This window comes from Aptenodytes patagonicus, chromosome 25 (assembly GCF_965638725.1).
Source record: "Aptenodytes patagonicus chromosome 25, bAptPat1.pri.cur, whole genome shotgun sequence".
Lineage (NCBI taxonomy): Eukaryota > Metazoa > Chordata > Aves > Sphenisciformes > Spheniscidae > Aptenodytes > Aptenodytes patagonicus.
This window is the reverse complement of record NC_134973.1, coordinates 6,054,195-6,071,676: the sequence shown is the minus strand read 5'-3', so window position 1 is coordinate 6,071,676 and position 17,482 is coordinate 6,054,195. Positions and strand designations below refer to the sequence as shown.

The window sequence follows — 17,482 nt, the reverse complement described above, 5'->3', positions numbered from 1 at the left end:
CTGCCCAGTTTCTGCCCCGTTTCTGCACTGCAGGAGCTGCATCTGCCAAATCCCTCTAGCGCACGGGGGAGCATGGAGGGGGAGTGCGGCGGCTGGCGGATGGGAGGGGGTGGTCGGGCAGGACGTGCCAGGGCAGATGCAGCACTTAGGGGAAGAAACGCTCCAGGAGGATTCAGGAGCTTACAAGAGCCGGCAGATCCCCGCAGAGAGCGTGGCGGGGACTGGTGCCGCCGGCCCCATTGTTTTGGCTCTTCCTGCCCCCCCTGCCCAGCGTCCCCGGCCCCCACGGCTGCACTCCACCTCGCTCCCAGGGCTGGGTTAGTTCAAAGTCGGCTGCCAGGATGGGGAAGAGCTGGGAACGGAGCCGCTGCCCCACAGAGGCCCCTTTGTCCTGGCTGCCTCGGGGCCAAAGCGCCTGCCCGTGCTTGGTTATCGCCCGCCCCAGCCCCTCGGGGTTATCAGGCGGCTCCAGCTGGGCTGATGCCGGGGACTCGAGGCCCAGCACTCCCCCAGCCCCACAGAAAGTACCGCCTGGGCTGAGATCCCGGGGCCAGGCGCTTTCGCTGTGCCTCGGGGTACCCCCAACCAGGGGCTCTGGGGCCCTCGCCAAAGGCCGGAGGTGGCTGTGGGACAGGGCCCCGTGCAGCCGGTCAGGTCCCCGGTGTGCAGGGCTGCCGGTTTGTCTTGGCACGGGCCCCGCTGTTGTTTGCAGGGGCCATTGTCTCTGCCTCGCTCCCCGTGCCGAGGAAGCGCCGCCCGGTTCCCTTCCCACGTGTCCTGCTGTGGGGACGCAGCCCCCGCGCGGGGGGCCCCGGTTCACCCCGAGTGCCGGCACCTCCGGCACAGCCATGGCGGTGGCGAGGCAGCTCCAGGCCCTGCCTGGGGACCCCCCCGTGCCCCTGCCCACGATGCGCCCCGAAGGGCCGCATGGCCAGGGGAAGGTGTGTGTGGGGGGTGCAGCCCCCCGGCAGCCCCGCGTGGGTCCCGTGCCTGGCCGTGCCTCCCGGCGGGTCCCCGCCGCGGCGCTCCGGGGCGCTGCCTCCGCGCCACGCGTGCTCCTCGGCTCGGCAGGGCGGGAAACTCCTGCAAACGTATTTTTAACCGCCCCTCCTCACCGCAGCGAGCCCCCACGTTCCTGGGACGGCACCTCTGCCTGCTCCCCGCCGCGTGCGGCTGCCTTTGAGCTCCCCGTTGCCCCGACCGCCGGCCCGTGCCCCCGGCACACGCAGCCACGTCCCCCCGCCAGCAGCACGGAGCCGTGCGGCGGCAGCGGAGCAGCCTTTCCCCGAGACGGCGACCTCCCTCCCGCTGCCGCTTTGGTGCCAAACACGGCCGGGACCCCCCCGGGTGCCGCCCGCCGTTCCCCTTCCCCCCCGTGTGCCGGAGCGGCCCCGGCCCCGCGCGCCGCCACCGGGCGCTGCAGCCGCTTGTCCCCCGCCGCCCGCCGTCCGCCTCTCCCCGCCGCGCCTCCCCATTGGCTGCCCTCCCGGCTGGTGGGCGTGGCTGCGGCGGGACCGGCCCGAACCGGCTCTCCCCGCAGGGCACAGGAGGGAGGACAAGGGAGCCCTGTCGGCCCTTCCTCCTGATTGGCCGCGCCGGGATGGATGGGCGGGCCAGCTTGCCGAAGCGCTGTGCGATTGGCCGTCGGGAGGACAGAGGGGGCGCGGCCCGTCCAGGCCCCGCCCCCGTGACCCGGCGCCGCACTTATAGCGGGCGGCACGGCGCGGCGCGGCGCGCAGGCGGAGATGGCGGCGGGTGCGGTGGGGCCGCGCGGCCTCCTGGCGCTGCTCCTCCTCGGCGGGCTGGCCGCCGGCGTCGCGGGGACAAGTACGGGACGGCGGGAGCCGGGGTGGGGGGGGAGAGCTTGGCTGGGCCGGGCCGGGCTGGGCTGGGGAGCTCGGGGCGGCCTGGGGCGGGCCGGGACGGCTTTAGGCCGGGGAGCCCTGAGGGGAGGCGGCCGGGGGGCGGCCCAGGTCGGAGGGGCGTCGGGGGCGCCCTGAGACGGCCCGGAGGCGCTCGGGGGGGGGGGCCCGGAGGCGAGCCCGGCGGGGGGTCTCGGCGCCGTAGGGCAGCATTCGGTCCGGGGACGGGGCTGGGGCCGCGGGCGGGGGGCTGGGGGGCTCCGCGGTGGGCTCGGGCGGCGCCGCCGGGGGGCGGAGCGGCGCTGGAGCCGGCCGGGGCCGGGCAGGCGGCGGCCCTGCGGCGAGGCACGTCGCGCGGCGGGCGTGGCCGGGCGGGGGCGGGCGTGGCGGGGGGGCGCCCCAAACCTGCGCTGCTGCCGGGGGGCTCAGAGCGCGGGCGGGGGGGCGCCCGGCGGGGAGCGGGGCCGGGAAGCGGCTGGGCTGGGCTCGGTGTCCGCGCTGCCCGGCGGCGCCGGCTCGCCCCGGTCCCCGCTCGGCCCCTCAGCGCGGCGAGCTGGCGTCCTGCGGTCCGTCCGCTGCTCCTGGGCCGCACCTTGGGCAGGCCGGTCCCCTTAAACCGATAGACGGCGCGGTCCGCTGGTGCTTCCAGCGGTGCTGGCTCGCTTTCCCCGTGGTAAAAATGAGACCGTTTATTCCCCGCAGCCACTTCTCCGGTTTCCGGGGCTTGTGAGGAGTAACAGATCTCTGGGCTTTAAAACCTTAAAGATGTTCACATGACACTTAAGTTGATAATCCCCTGATGAGGAAACAATGCCTGCTCTTGGTCTCCGGCCATTTATGATGTGCAGTTGGAAGCTGGATGCAGCGCTGGGAATTACAGCAGCCTGTTGTTGGGTACTTAAAAGCACAACCCCAAACGAGCCGGGATTTGCTGTGTGCTGTTGCTCTAACATTTCATTTCCTCACTTCTTGAGCTAGCATCAAAGGAGCCTGGCTGATTGGTGTGTTCAGAGCCTCAGGTGAGCAGGCTGCCTTGGCAAACAGCAGATTTTTGCCCAGAGGACTCCAGTCTCTGATTCAGACCTGGTGCAGGAGGTGCTGATGGTAAAGGCTCTGTTTTATTGTGAGTGGTAGGCTGCTGTTTCTGGCTGTTCAGCATATCAGGTACTAAAAAATTTGTAGCCTGTTTGTGGTATCAGGCTTACTTCAGTGTAGTAGAGCCAAACCCAAATACTGAAGCAAAAGAGTGGGAGAATTCTGAAAAATCCAGGGGTAGCGACAGAAGTGTCTGCTCCCATATTTCCTTGCAGCAGAGTTGCATTTTAATGCTGCAGAAGAGGAGGGCAGGGGAGAGCCTTCTCCTAAACTTCACGCTGAGGGTAGAATGCGAGTTTCATAAACTAACCCGAAACGGCCCATGTTGGCAGCTTCCTGCTCCCCCTGCCGCACTGAGCAATGGCTTCTCTAAAGGGATTGACGCAAATGAGATGTGGAGAAGGCTATTTCTATCCTTGGTCTGAAAAGCCTCAGAAGGAAGAGCTGCTCCGCAGGCCCGTCGGTTGTGCAACGTGCGTGTCCTGCCCTGGCTGTGATGCCCTTGGGCTTGGCGTGTAACAATGCTGATTCTTCAAGTAAGCAGGGTGGGGGGGCTGGAAAGTGAGGGGTTTTACCTCTCGACAGTGTTTAGATTTGGCTTTATGGAGCAGACTGCATGAGAGATGGTCCTTTTAATCTGCAGCATCTCGACTTTTGGTAACTCGCCACACAGAACAAGTGGCTGAAGTGTAGGTAGGTGTGTGCTTGGACTCTGTGCCCTCAGGAGGAGGTATCCTGACTGAAAGCACTTGCCTTTGACGTGGTTGTGTAGTGACTGCCTTGTTATGCGAAACTTAAGGGGAGAGTAGATTTTATAGCTATTAGTGGAAATGGCAAAAAGTGTCAGAGCCTCATAGATCCCCTTCTGAGGCCAAGAAACAAAGGTCATGCCAGGGAGGAGAGTGTACCCTGTGGGACAGTGCAGGCTCCTGCCAGGCTTGGCTGCCCCGAGCGTTGTCCCCGGGCTCGCAGATGTTGTTTACACCACGAGGACTCCTCCCTCTGCTAGGGAGGGAGAGGTTGTTTTTAGTTTGAAGGTGACTCGGGAGAACGTTATCTGGTCTTGTCTGCCTTCACCGCTGGCCAGCTTGATCAGATACCACACTGCGCCCGAGAGAAGCGTCCAGCTCAGTTCTGTGAAGTCTGGTTTTTGTGAGCTGGTTTCAACTTGCAGCCCATCAGCATTTGGAAAACATTTGAATATCTCTGATCAATTCCAGTGGGTTGATGCTGGCTGTGCTCGTACGCCTCTGGACTCAGCAGGCGCTTTCCCCAGCCTCGAGTGCCCGGGATTTTGATTGCCTGGTCTGCTTTGTGTTGGGAGGAGGGGGGATATTAATCCCATGTGAATGCAAATGGTACTTGCTGTTGTTACTGCTTGCTGAAGCTTTTTAGCCTGTCTGAACTGTGTGAAGTGCCCTCTAACTCAGAGCAAATAACCTTGCAACAGCTTATTTTGTCAGCATACAATAATCACCTTGTATCTGTAAAAAAATCCCTTGATCTTTACTAGCTCCCATTTTAAATCAGGCTGTAGTTAAAATGGGACAGGCTTTTACAAGTGCTGTAGTCAGTTCTATGACTTTTCAAAATTAGGTGTTTGGGAGTGTTTAATCACAGGCCTGTGGTGTAAAAAAACCCATTTGGCACACAGGTCAGTTGTTCTAGAAGTGAAACTCAGCGTGTGAAAGTTGCTTATAGCTGATACCTCCATACGTCTTTTGGGACCCCCGTCACCTACCACTTTTTTTAAAATCAGTTCAAGATCACCATTCTGGTGTCTCTGGTACAACTCTGTCATCCAGAGTCCCTTGGAAACCTTGAAACCTCTGCAAAAGTGTTGTTGAACAGCGCATTTCTGAATGTAACCAGCAGTACTGCGGTCGGTGTGTGAAATAGCAAGAGTTTTTTAGCCCTCCAGTTACACTCAGGCCTCTGTTTTAAGGTACCTCAGTTTTCAGTATCGGCCTTTTCCTAAAAGCGTCTTGGTCTCAGGTGAGGGTCAGATCTCTCCTTCCTTGTCCAAGCATGTTTATTCTTCCAGACTTTTAAAGATTTAGTATGCAAAACTAATTTTTCCTTTGAGAAATGTGGAATTGATTTATTTAGGACTCTGAAACTTTGCCTTGCAGACTTACTTGTATTTTTCTTGAGTTTGAGCAAACTTGGTTTTGTAATACTGATTTGTTTCTACGCTCACAAAAAATGGTCATAGGATTTCTTATTAAAACATCTTCAGGCATTCGAAAAACAAACAAAAAATTTGCTCCCAAACCCACCTCCTTTGTGCCTGTAGGTCATGGTACATATATGGAGGGTTGTATATGATCATGAACTTTAAGTGCTTAATAAATTAATTTCCTGGAAGCCGTCTTGGTGTGCGGGATGCCCTGTAAGCCCACTGTTGGCACGTCTGAAGTGCAGTCAGCGTGCAGGAAGGACGTGTCGCAAGCTTAACTAGTTCTTCTTAAATCTGACTGCGGTTGAGTCACGTAAGTAACCTTGACCCGTGAATGATGTCTTTTCCCGAAGCGATGTTGCTAGAGCCTCCCTTCCTGCCCCCTCCAAGAACAGCTCCCCTGGGGCCCTGCCCTTCTCCCCACTGCCTTGTAATGACTTGGGCAGTTTGCACCTGGGGACTGCTGGTCGCTGTGGCTCTGCTGGGTCTGGCTAGTAGCCTAAAGATGTTTGGCAGCTCAGCTTTCTGCAGTCCAGTGGCTCACGGACCTACCTTTGGACTGTCTGTTTTCAAAAGCTGAACCCTCTGGCCTCTCACCGCAAGAGCAGTTTGAAAAATACCGTAGTTCTGGGCTGCAGCTGCTTCTTGTGCTTTTAATCTGTTTATTACTAATTTAGCTCTGCAAAGTTATCTTGCCTGAGATAAAAAGTCTGATTTCACTGTTTGTATGACAATGAATGTTACACATTTCCTCACCTGGCTTGCAACATCTTGCAGACTGCAAGACATTCCTCTCCCCCAAAAAAGCTGTTATCTTAATATTGTGTTTAAAAGTATCTGCCAGGCATCTTAGTGAGCGGAGTGATGAAACAAGTGTGTGAGAGCTGGGGCAGTGCCGTGAGGCCTGGCAGACGAGGCCAGCAAAGAGTATTGGTACGTCTAGCAGTGGGTGCTGCCGTCCACAGCCACCTAGCAAAGGTGCTGCCCGTCCTCTGCAGTGGGACACACGAACGGGGTTGTCCTACCTTGCTGCTGCTGGCCTTCTGTTGCAACCTGAGGTGGGGGCTTTTGGCCTTGCCAGAGCACAGGGCGTGCTAAAATTGTGTGGGGACCATGGAGGCTGGGTAAGCCCGTGCAACAAAAAATGTGTTGCTGTCTTCGTCCTGAACTGAAGGTGCTTGGAGACCGGGGAAGTGTCGCAGGCTCTTGGTCTGCCCCAGTGAACATCATGCCATAACGCCGTCCCTTGCAGAAGGCAGACAATGCCATGACTGCTGTGGGTTTCTTGTTTCGATAGTGGCAAATACTATGTGCTGGTTTGTATGTTCTGGTTTTGCAGCGGAGTTGCAGGAAGTGTTGTTGGCTGGAGATGCAAGAATTCAAAATAACAGCCCTGTCCGAGCTGGGCAGAGTTCAGAGAACGTGGAGGGCGGGAGAGGGAAGAGTACACTGATCTGAAGATTGTATGTGGCCTCTTCTCAATGGCTGAATTTTTTTTTGCTTGTAGAGGGTGAATTCTTGCTTTGCACTAACACTTTGCACTAATACCTCTTCAACTCATAGCTGGTTTTATAAAGTCACCGCTGTCTCAAAAGAGACTGACTCAGGACAGCGTCGAGTTGTACTGCGAGGCGATTGGCAATCCTATCCCTGAGATCCAGTGGTGGTTTGAGGGAAACGAGCCAAATGAGACCTATGCTCAGCTCTGGGATGGCGCACGGCAGGACCGTGTCAAAATCAACGCCACCTACAACCTGCACTCTACCAGTACCATCTACATCGCAAACCTCACAAGCGACGACTCGGGCATGTATGAGTGCCGGGCTAGCAACGACCCTGACCGCAACCACTTGTCGAAGAGCCCCAAAGTCAAGTGGATCCGTTCCCAGGCAAACGTTTTTGTCATCGAACGTGAGTGGCCACACTGAGGCCTTGGCACTTGCTCGGACACCGATGTCTTGAGTCTCCTGCCATGCTCACCCCTGCACCCGTGTCCTGTTGCTCCCGAAAGCTCCCCTCACCCTCCCACCCCAGCTGTAGAACTGAGAGACTCCCACCCTCTGTCATCTCCCTCACCACCTGTGACTTGACCCGAAATGGCCCTGCTCAAAAAGGGTTGTGGCTTCCCAACCAAAATGCCCTTTGGCAATCCCGCGCCTTTTCTGGAGCCAAAGACCTGGAACCTACTGCTTATTCCCGAGTGCCTCTGAGTCCCGGTGCTGGCTTGCAGAATTGAGTCTTGATTCTGTGGTAGATTCTGCCCTAACCGCCACTGACAAACCAGCCCTTCCCTACAGCTCGTACAGCTTCTGCTCCTGTGAACAGTCTTGCTTTAAGCTCGCTTTCTTGCTAGTGATACAAGCTGTGGGGAACAAAACCTGCTTTGAGTTTCCTGAGATGCAACCGTTTTTGAAATGGCCGTGTCTGTGTGACACTGAATGTGATGTAGTTGCTTGTCCTGTGGAAGTGACCAGATTCCCTCTGCTTACAGAGCTGGCAGTCGAACTCTGGAGCTAACAGGCAGCTGCTTTGAGTAATAGAAACCTGGGCCAGTGTGAGGGAATTTAACATCCTGCTAAGGTCTTACCATGAATCCTGAAGTTAGCAGAGCAGTGTAGCAGTCTTTTCAGCATAAATGAGCCAGGGAATACAGAACTCCAGCAGAACCTTCTTCTGGTGGAATTTGGGTAGGAGGAAAAGCAAAATGCCTGTCAGCCCTGTGCAAAAATTGTTCCTTCCAAGAGACTGAGATTGGGAGGAAGGACAGGAACTGTAGTGCCACCAGGGCTGTGTAATGGTGCTGCTAATGGCAGCTGTTTTCTTGGACTGCTTTCTACAAGAAGAAATGCCCGAGTCATCTTATGTTGCATAATTTACTGCTGCTTGGCACGTGGAGGCCCAGGACCTTTTGGAGTCACGGTTCTGTGTGTTCTCCCTGGAGTAAATCTAACTATATTATTTTGGGCTGCATCAGATGATGCACATATTGCTTGCATATGGTCTTGTTTGCTACCCCTCACAACAGAGGGTCTTGACTGCCATCAGTTATGTTACCTGGAGGTGTCTAAGTCTGCTCAGATTCTGGAAGGTGTTGACACAGCGAGTGCTATAGTGGCTCATAAAAGCAGAGAGCCGTACTCTGCCCTTCACAGTATGACCTTTTCCATTGCTTATTGAGCACTTAGCTCTGCTCGAGCTGCACCCATTGTAGGGACAGCAGGGACTCAAAACTACCCAGAGCACACGGCAGTGATCCTGCTCATGGTGGGAGCAGCTGCAGGGTAAGCATTGGTTATTGCTAGGTGCAATCAGGCCCTAGTCACCTGTTTTTCAAGTCTCTCCTGTGCTGGTATCAGTTCTGGTAGGAAACTGTTTGCAAAGGTAAGTGAAAGCTATGATAGAGAAAAGGAGCTGTGGGTTTTGCATTAAAGGTTCTTGGGCAGGCACGTGACCTTTGGAATACCGCATGTTAACTTCAATCGAATTATTCACGAATGCAGGTCCAGACATCAAAGCTCATGTAACTGGCATTTCTGGCAAGCTGATCCTCACCTGTAACATGACTGCGCCTTACCCTGCCATCGAGGGTCATGAATGGATGCATGGGGACAAGATACTTCAAACAGACACGGAGTCAAGTACTTTCACCAGTTACACGTGAGTGTCAGGGGCAAGGTCAGATAAGAATCTGAACACCGGGGACAGGTTTTTACCAGAGGCAGTTAATGTTTCCTATCAGCTGAACCCAAAGCTAAGTGCTTGCAGTCTAGCTGAAAATGTAGGCTTTTAAACTTTGGAACATAAGATGAGCTAAACAAACTTCTGGTAAGGCCCAACATTTTCTCCTTTAAGGGGAGGAAGGGGCAAAAAGGAGGAGGAAGGTGAAGTTATATGCCCCACACATCCTCTTAGTAAGAGAAGTTCTGCTGCTTCATGTTTTTATGCAGGTGTTCAGCTGGGCTCTGTTGGTTTGTCAGGTGCAGTGTGCAACTGGGGCTGCCGCCTGGCCTGTGTCTGCACCGTCCTTCTGCACTGACATCAGTGTGCTGGAGCTGCTTTCCTAGAGCTTTGAGGGACCCCTGCTCTGGGCAGGACATCAGCTCCCTGCTCCCCAGAGACCGTGTGTGGAATGAGAGACTCCAGCGTATGTTGTCTCTGCCTTTGGCTTTTATGTACCTTTCCAAAGTCCAGCCATTCTTACAGAACAAGCTGGGAAGCTGCTTGCAAGTTATGGTCAATGCTCAGAAACTGCTTGCAGGGTGTAGCTGAGCAGAAGCGGGAATACCAGCCTTATTGTAACAGTGCAGTGAGCTTTCCTTTTTGATTACAGTCAGGCCTGGCTGGCACTGACCCAGCAGCTGTAGAGGCATCATGTCCTTTTGTATGGCAGTGCCGACGTGCCTGTCTCCCCATAGCAACAGGGAGCTGAACAAGGATTAAAGTATTTATAACCCAGCCTCCCTCGCGTGACCTCAATTCCATAGCTGAGTGGTTTTTGGAAGTGGGAAGCGCCATGCACAGCACAACGAACAAACAGCCTGTTGTCCCAGTGCAGCCATGGGACTGCAACTTTGCCTGCCCCTTCCCTCGAGTGTGTATTACTAAGCTGCAGAATGAGATGTTTGTTGTAGTGCAGCATAATCCACTAAATCTCATTGCAGCAGCTTTACAAAAAGGAAAATGGGAGAGTTCTCCCTACGCTTGGATCAATCCAGAGTAAGCCAGCCTGGGTGTTTCTTTGCCACTGCTTTGCCATGTGTTTCAGTGGGCTTTCCTGCATGGGAAGAATAGCTGCCTTCTGAATCTGTTGTCCTAAGCTCCTTGCCTGTCTCCTTTAGAGGTGAACTGCAGAGCTGATGTCTTACGTGAGGTGTGTGGCTGTGTCCTGGGTTGTGCTAACTAGAGGACTCTTGCTGCACTACAGATTCTGTTGGCTTTGTTCAGTAGGGTGTGATTTTTTTTTTAATGAGCCTGGGATCTGTATGGAAGAGGGAAGAGCATGGAGTTGGCCACTTCTGAAGTGTACATATGGCACTGCACCTGGTGATGGTGTAATGTTGTCCCGGTGCTCCTGGTTTTCTTCATCTATACTAGCTAACAGTCTAGGTCTTAATTTTTTTCCCTTTGTAGAGTCCCTGATGGCAAGAGTGCTTTGGGTTAGGGAGTGAAAGCTGCTGGTTTTCAGGATTCAGGACACAAGATCAGGAGGTCTCAGTGATCACCGACTTGACAGACCTGTATGTGAAATCCTCTTCTGCCATCCTCAATGTGTGGGGAGAGAAGGGTGAAGAGTTGGGTTGCTGTAGGTACATGGTGGAGCGTAAATACTGGCACTGGAATGGGAGAAATTGCCTATGGAGGAAATTGCTGATGCTTATAGATGTCTGTTTCCATGGGTCTGGAGTTTAGTATCTGTTTGTGGATAAGTCAGTTGTGCTGAATGCTTATCTGGCATCCTGGTTTTTGGTAGAATCGAGGGGAAGATGGAAGAGCACTCTGGTGTCTATGAATGCATCTACAAAGGAAGCCCGGTGATAAAAGGACAAGTGAATATTTCAGGTAACTTCATATGTTTGCTCCTGAGTCTGAGGAGGGGAGTGGGGAAGCTGTGATCTTCTGAACACTTTACTTTGGTATCTTTTCAGCTTCTTGAAAAGTTGCTTCTAGCCCTTACTAACAAGGCTGCAGGACTCTACATGTGTACTACCAGACTTGCTCTGTGAGGCAGCTCCATTTTATCAGGCAGCTAAAGTGTCTGTAGGGTCAGCTCTTAGACCTTGCATTAAATCAGGCCTTCTGCTGTGGGCATGTTCCCACAAGAATAATGGGAGAGGGATAATACCTGGTGGACAAATCTGTTCGAGCCTTCCTTGAAGCAGCTCGACGTGCTTTCCTCTGTGAAAATGCCAAACAATGGGCACGTGAGGGGAATACACCCACTAACGCATTTCTTAAACTGAAGTCAAGCTTTATGGGTAACTTTCTTTGATTCTGGCTAGGTGGACTGCAGGGAGTACAAATCTTCTGTGTTTTCTAGAATGAGGTGTCTGATTTTCTTTTTCTCTTGCTGTAGTTTCACCCCAAGTGATGGCATACAAGAAGTCTGAGCATGGGAATGAGGGGGACACAGGCGTTCTGACCTGCAAGAATCCTTCTTTCCCCCCTGTCGGCTCTTGGGTCTGGTACAAAAATGGTCAAGAAGTAAGTGCTGTGGTTTGCTCTTTCTCCCCTTCTGCCTACCCTACTTCCCAGCAAAGAGGTGGAGGACCTCGTCCCATCAGAATTAGCTATTTCAGAGTAGCCTCCTCAGTGCCATGGCAAGGAGGATTTCTGTAGTGGTAGGACCATGCATGGTAAGTGAGCAGCTCCCCTCATGTCAGCACTGCCCTGAGAGCTGTCTCTTTCTCCCTCCAGCCCATCATCAATGGTTCTGGTCGATACATTATCAAGTCCAGTGGCAACAAGACAGAGTTACGCATTCTTAAACTGAATATTGAGGAGGATACGGGTGACTACCACTGCAATGCCACCAACTCCTATGGCTTTGGTGGTGCTACGGTAAACCTGCGTGTACGCAGCCGCCTGGCAGCGCTCTGGCCCTTCCTGGGTATTGTGGCAGAAGTCCTTGTTCTTGTCACCATCATCTTCATCTATGAGAAGAGGAGGAAGCCAGATGAGGTTCTTGATGGTAAGAGGTGCCTGGGGTTAAATCTGGGGAGACCAAATAACTTGTAGGGTGCAGGCAAAATGTTCTTGTAGAGAACTTGGAGTTCCCTTTGTCAGATGGGCATTAATTTGAGGGCTGCTTCTCAGGGTGCTTCTTGTAAAACCATGATAGTCTTTACCAGGCTACTTTAGCCATGAAGTTGCAAGTAATTGCACTGTTTCTGACAGTCCTTCAGCGAGCTGTGCTTTGGATCTGGAGCAAGATAAGATTCAGTGCAGGTCAGCCTGACCCTTTGTCTTACCAGTTCCTCTGTACTTTGCTCAAGTGCTTCACCTGAGCGTCTGCAGGACTGAGTTTTCTTTGGCAGCTAACATTCTGGAGAAGCTGATTACTGAATAAGTAGTAGAGCTTTTCTGGTGCTGCAAAAGTTGGGGACTGTGTCAGTGGCTCCATAAGACCAGGCTTAGCTTAATTCAGGTTCAGTTCATGGATCTGTTTTGGGTCCTCAGATCCACACATCCTGAGACTTCCTCAAAGCCTAGTGCTATCTTTAATCTGTTCTGGAAATATCGGCTCCTCCCTTTCCTTATCAGTAAGAATCTGCATTGTGTTAGCCCAGCCACCCCTTCCTTATCTGATCCAGTTAACAATGAAGTGTAAATGCGTGGTATCCTTCCTGCTTGCTGGGTCAGGCTCCTTAGCCCTCTGCTAGGGAACAGCACATCAGGTAGGCTGAGTGGTGTGAGGTGCAGCAGAGGGACGAAAACTAAATATCCCTCCCCTGACTACAGGGCTTGGGGAATTCTACTCAAGGCAGTTTTACAAGCAGATGCTTTGCCCTCTGACACTCTTGCCTGGAAGGCAGGTATCTTCTTAAGGATGTTGTAGCTGCATCTTCCAGCAAAAAAACTATAGCCTGTGTGTGTTGAGTGATCTGGCTTCTGATGACATCAGCCTGATCCAGACCATGTTGAGTGCTGATCTGTCAGAGCTGTAGCAGATGCTTTGACAGACAAAGACAGGGCGTGTATACTGAAGTGTCCTGATGCTCCTTGGCCAGAGCTCTTAAGCTCAGGTTCCTGAGTGCTTGTGGATGAGGATACAGCATCATGCCTGTTTGACGAACACACAGCTTTACGCTTTCCTGGTGTGAAGTGGTTATGTGTCCCGAAAGTCTTTGTAGCTTTGCCCCTCTTGAGAGGAGGTAACAGTAAGGCATTGCTGAGCCAGCTCGGACAAATGCTGTTCCTCATGGTACATGGCTGTGAATTGGCTGCTCCCTGTTACCTGGGATGGGGAGAGTCTGGCCTGTGTATGGTGTGATATCCTTGCTGGTGTTATCTTTCCACTCTTCCCTTCTCTGCTGCTGGGTGCCACCTCAAATGGTAAGTAGAAGATAGTTCCAGCCATGTTTCTGCATCTGTCCTCTCACCAGCTGTATGCAGATCTTGGTGCCCAAGGCAGTCCCAATGCTTAGAGCGTGGGCCTCACCTCTTGGTGCCATTTGAGGGGAGCCTGGACTGTGGAAGAGATGATGGGGAGCCTTCTGTTGGAAGGTGGCAGATTGCAAGGAGCTGGTGAAAGGCCCCAGGGCTTGGCATGTGTTGGCAGAGATGTTTTCTTAGCTGTGCTTCTCAGTGTAGCAAGAATGTGGTGTGCAGTGTGTTTATTTTGATTTCACAAAATGTGTGGGGAGGAAGAAGGGCGTACTGCTGCTGATGCTTAAAGCCTCATTCCTGAAACATCCTTTAATCCCCAATCCTGGATTCCCCTTTACTTGCTGTTGAAGACTGTGCTCAGATCTGGGAGCCATCTGAATTAGTGGTGCTGAAGGGGTGAGAGCAGCAGGTAGATCAGTGGCGGCTGTGCTGTCTCGCTGGGTGGATCTGTGGCTCTCTTTTCCAGTTTTAAGTGCTGGTGGTGGGAAGATTGGCTGGTATGCTGAGGATACACAGGGTGCAAATGTTAAACAGATGTTACCAGTCAGCAGAGCTGCTTCAGAGACTGCCCAGATGCTTCCCTGTGTAATTCTACTTCTGTGGCCTCCTGGGGTAGTCTCGGGTGTGCCTCGGGGTTAATGAGGTGCCAGACCTGACCTCTGCCAGTTGGTGGGGGGTGGGGGTGGTAACTTGGTTATCCTGTGAGCCGAGCCTACCCTGTGCCAACAGAAGCAACTGCGGAACAGGAGCTTATGTCTAAGTTTGTGCCTTGTCTAAGCTTAGACAAGAAGCAGCTTAAAACTCCCGCAGGGGGTGGTAGTGTTCTGGTAAGGAGTAGCCCCCTGCTCTGCCAGGCCCTGGCAAAAGAGGAGCCCTGTGGGTGAGATGACCTTTTGGGTTCAGTCCTGTGCAGGCAGTAGTATCCAGTATATCCAGTAACCTGTCTGGAATGCAGTCCCCAGAGTTTTAAGAGGTGGCAGAGATTACTTCTTAATGCTCTTCCCTGACGCTGTTCGTTCTTTCTTTCTATGCTGTCCTGAATGTGAAGATGATGATGGAGGTTCTGCACCACTGTAAGTACCTTGCTTTTTCCTATTTAGCCAGATTTGTACTGGCAGATCACATCCATCCAGGGAATCTGCTCTGAATGGAAAAGCTAGCTGGTGTGGGAATAACACACTAGCTTGCTGGGGTGGGAGACTTTCCCCCTGTGGTTCATTTAATGTGGCCTGTGTATAAACCACATATAACTGGGGATGGCACTGGTGTCTTGGAAACTGACGCTGTTCTGGTAACTACTCTCATCTTGCCTTATCTTGGCCATCTATTTGGATCTGAATTACATTAGTGGGTAGGGTGGGGCTTTGTGCTTTTTCTTTCCTCACTGCCCCTTTTCTCTTTCCAGGAAAAGCAATGCCACAAACCACAAGGACAAGAATGTCCGCCAGAGAAATGCTAACTAAGAGCAGGGGCCAGGTGAGTGCCATTCCCGAGGGCAGAGTTGCAGCTGAGAGCAGCTGCTGTGCCAGGCTCTTCACCTCCTCACAGTGAAGGGCTCCTACAGTGGCCTGAGGTGCCTGTCTCTAGCTGTAACCTAGCTGGAGCTCTTTATCAGCTGCTCAGAGGTCTGGCCTGGCTGCAGTTATCTGCATCTGCAAAGGGTCTCTGGAAGAAGCAGAAGCATCCATGCAGGCAGAGGCTCTTCTGGCCCAAGATCGTACTGCAGGATCTGGGGAGGCGGGGGGGAACGTGTTGCTGTGAAGTTCAGGCACAGGCCATTAGTAGCCTGGTGGGAACCTGCCAAAGCTGCTGGGACTGCGTGTGGGGAACAGCAGTGTGTCTGGCCTTTGCCCAGACAGACAAGGGGAGAGGGACAAGAAAGTGTTGGACTCTACTGTGGGGCTCTAAAGCATGGGAAAGTCAAGACTGCCTGATAGCTCCTGCCCTGGACTCGAGCAGGAGATGAGTCCTTACCCACAGCTTTACTGAAGGGCAGCCTTTGTCCTGTACTGCTCCATCAACCCCCTCTAGCACAGTGCAGCCTTACTGGTACAACTGGGTTATCTGACTGGCTTTTCTTTCTCTCCTGCCAGGTGATGTGTAGATGAAGAACTCGTCTGGACAATTTTGTTTTCTTCTAATTTTTTGGTAAAATAGCACCATGAAATATTCTAGTGTGTCCTTGCGATTCAGTTACTTCACTTTCTAAAGGAACTTAAGTTGTAGAATCTAAAATACACTTTTTTAAAAAAAAGAGTTGTGGGAGGGTTTTTCTACCTGTAAATGTAAATCCCTTGTTTCTGGTAGTCTAGGTCGCTGGCTGCCTCTGTCCTAGGTTTCTTCATGTACAGTGGGGGTGGGTGGGAGCACAACTTGTTTCTTCCTCACCTCTGGGAAGAACAGGGTGTGCTGGGTAGGGCCATTCTGAAGTGCCCTCCTTGCCCCACCTCAGTGTTTGAGGCCACTCAAGGAGCTGTGGATAACAGACCTGAACACGCAGTGAAATGTGCGCAGTTCCTTGTGTGCTGCTCCGCTGGACGTGGCTGGCATGGCCTGTGTTCCCAGCAGGTCTGTCCTGCCCTGTTTGTGTGGGTCAGGGAGAAACTGCTTTGGTGGCCGTCTGGAGATGACCCGATCTGACCAAAGGGTTTAGGAAGGTAGTTCCGTGTCTTTCCCAGTGCATCACCTGGAGCAAGGCTGTGCCCTTACCTAGCGTGGAAGCGACGTGTGTCCTTGTAAGCCACTCAGCCAGGGCCACCAGGCACATCTGCTGGTGCGGCTCCTGGGGAGGAGCGAGCGAAGGGCTCATTCCTCGGTGTGTGCCACACCACCTGGACGCGCACACAGTGCCGTACCACGTCAGGCAGATTCCCAGTCAGCTCCTCCAGAGCTGCTTTAGTTACCCTCTTAAACAGATAACCAGGAGGCAGTGTTAGAGCTGGATGCTGGATAAATATGATTGCTGTTAACTTATTTTCATGGGTTGTTAGTATCTCTTCTCAAGTTGCTACAGTGGGGGATAGGGGCAGAGTGAACAGGGGCTGCAGTGCTGGGGGGGGGCAGTTTAACAGCGTGTGTTCTTGTGCTTGAGCCATCGTGATGTTTGTGTGACATAGAAGCCTGAGAGCAGACAAATGCTCAGTGGAGTCTAATACCTTTATTGCTGGGTAGCATTGAACTGTTAACACACTTCACAAATAAAGATGATTCCTCTCTCTTTTTTTTTTTTCATCTTTGTTTGGACTCTGGTCTCTCTTCCCTGCTGGCTGGACCCCTGGGTTGCCTGACCTGCTGACTCATTTCTGGCTCCTCTGGCTGTAGAACACAACACTGTCTCTCACAATTCGGTGCCAGCTCTGACTGTGCTCTAATCGTAGCTTGGGAGGTGTTCAAGCCTTTTGCGAAGGGAGATGAGCAGTGGTCCCGGCTCTGCAGAGCCCGGAGGAGCGCTGGTCACTGGGGCACGCTTGCCTGTTTGGGGGCAGGCGTCGCCTTCCCCTGCTGCACAGTTCCTCAGTGTCTTGTGGCTGTGGGGTCAAGGATCAGCTCCAACTTACAGGAGCCCTTGTAGGACATGCTGCGTGCGTGTCTCATGCTTCTCTAAGCAGTTATTTTTTTGTTCTCGCTGCTCTTTCCTGTGGGGGAAAGCGAAGGTGCGAGGCCTTTGCTGCCTTTGTGCACAGCGTGGTGCCTGTGGAGAAGGATGGAGGATGTGGCGGGGGGTCCCTTTCCTGCTGCCAGCCCTGAGCTCAGCGTGCTTCTGCCAGTGCTCCTACCCTTGGAGCAAGGCAGCAGTGGCCGTGGGCTGGAGAGGAGCCCCGGTGTGCTCCCAGCTGGCCTGAGCCCTGCCAGCCCTGGTCCCAGCGAGCGTGGGAGCTGTGGCCTTGCACTGTAGCCAAACGCTTCTCCCTGCCTGGGAAGGGGGTAATTGGGGAGCGTGGCTCTGATTGCAGGGCTGTACCCCCAGAGCTGCTGGCTGTGGGGTGGCTGGGTCCCTCTTGATAGTGTTTCTGCTGCCTCGGTATGTCATCAGCTGGGCTAGCCCTGGGGCTGACTGGGCAGCGTGGCTCTGCAGCACGTAAGTGGGTTATGCAAGCCTTTCGCAGCCGGCCTCGTGCCTGCGGGTGCCATCCTGGTGAAAAATCAATGCGTGGCTTAATTTCCTTGATGACGATTATGGGTCCTGCCTGACCCGGCTCTCGGGCTGCAACACAAAGCACTGCTTGTGCCTTTTGTTTGG

General features: G+C 53.6%; 1 protein-coding gene across 1 annotated transcript; it reads left to right on the top strand.

Annotated features, from left to right (window-relative positions):
* Positions 1–1,738: 1,738 nt before the first annotated feature.
* On the top strand, positions 1,739–16,459 carry BSG (basigin (Ok blood group)). Its single transcript, XM_076359582.1, has 8 exons — positions 1,739–1,827; positions 8,637–8,793; positions 10,607–10,695; positions 11,210–11,337; positions 11,551–11,824; positions 14,291–14,315; positions 14,648–14,718; positions 15,336–16,459. The coding sequence occupies exons 1-7, from the start codon at positions 1,746–1,748 to the stop codon at positions 14,703–14,705; spliced, it is 813 nt and encodes a 270-aa protein (XP_076215697.1). The 5' UTR covers positions 1,739–1,745; the 3' UTR covers positions 14,706–14,718; positions 15,336–16,459.
* The last annotated feature ends 1,023 nt before the right edge of the window (positions 16,460–17,482 follow it).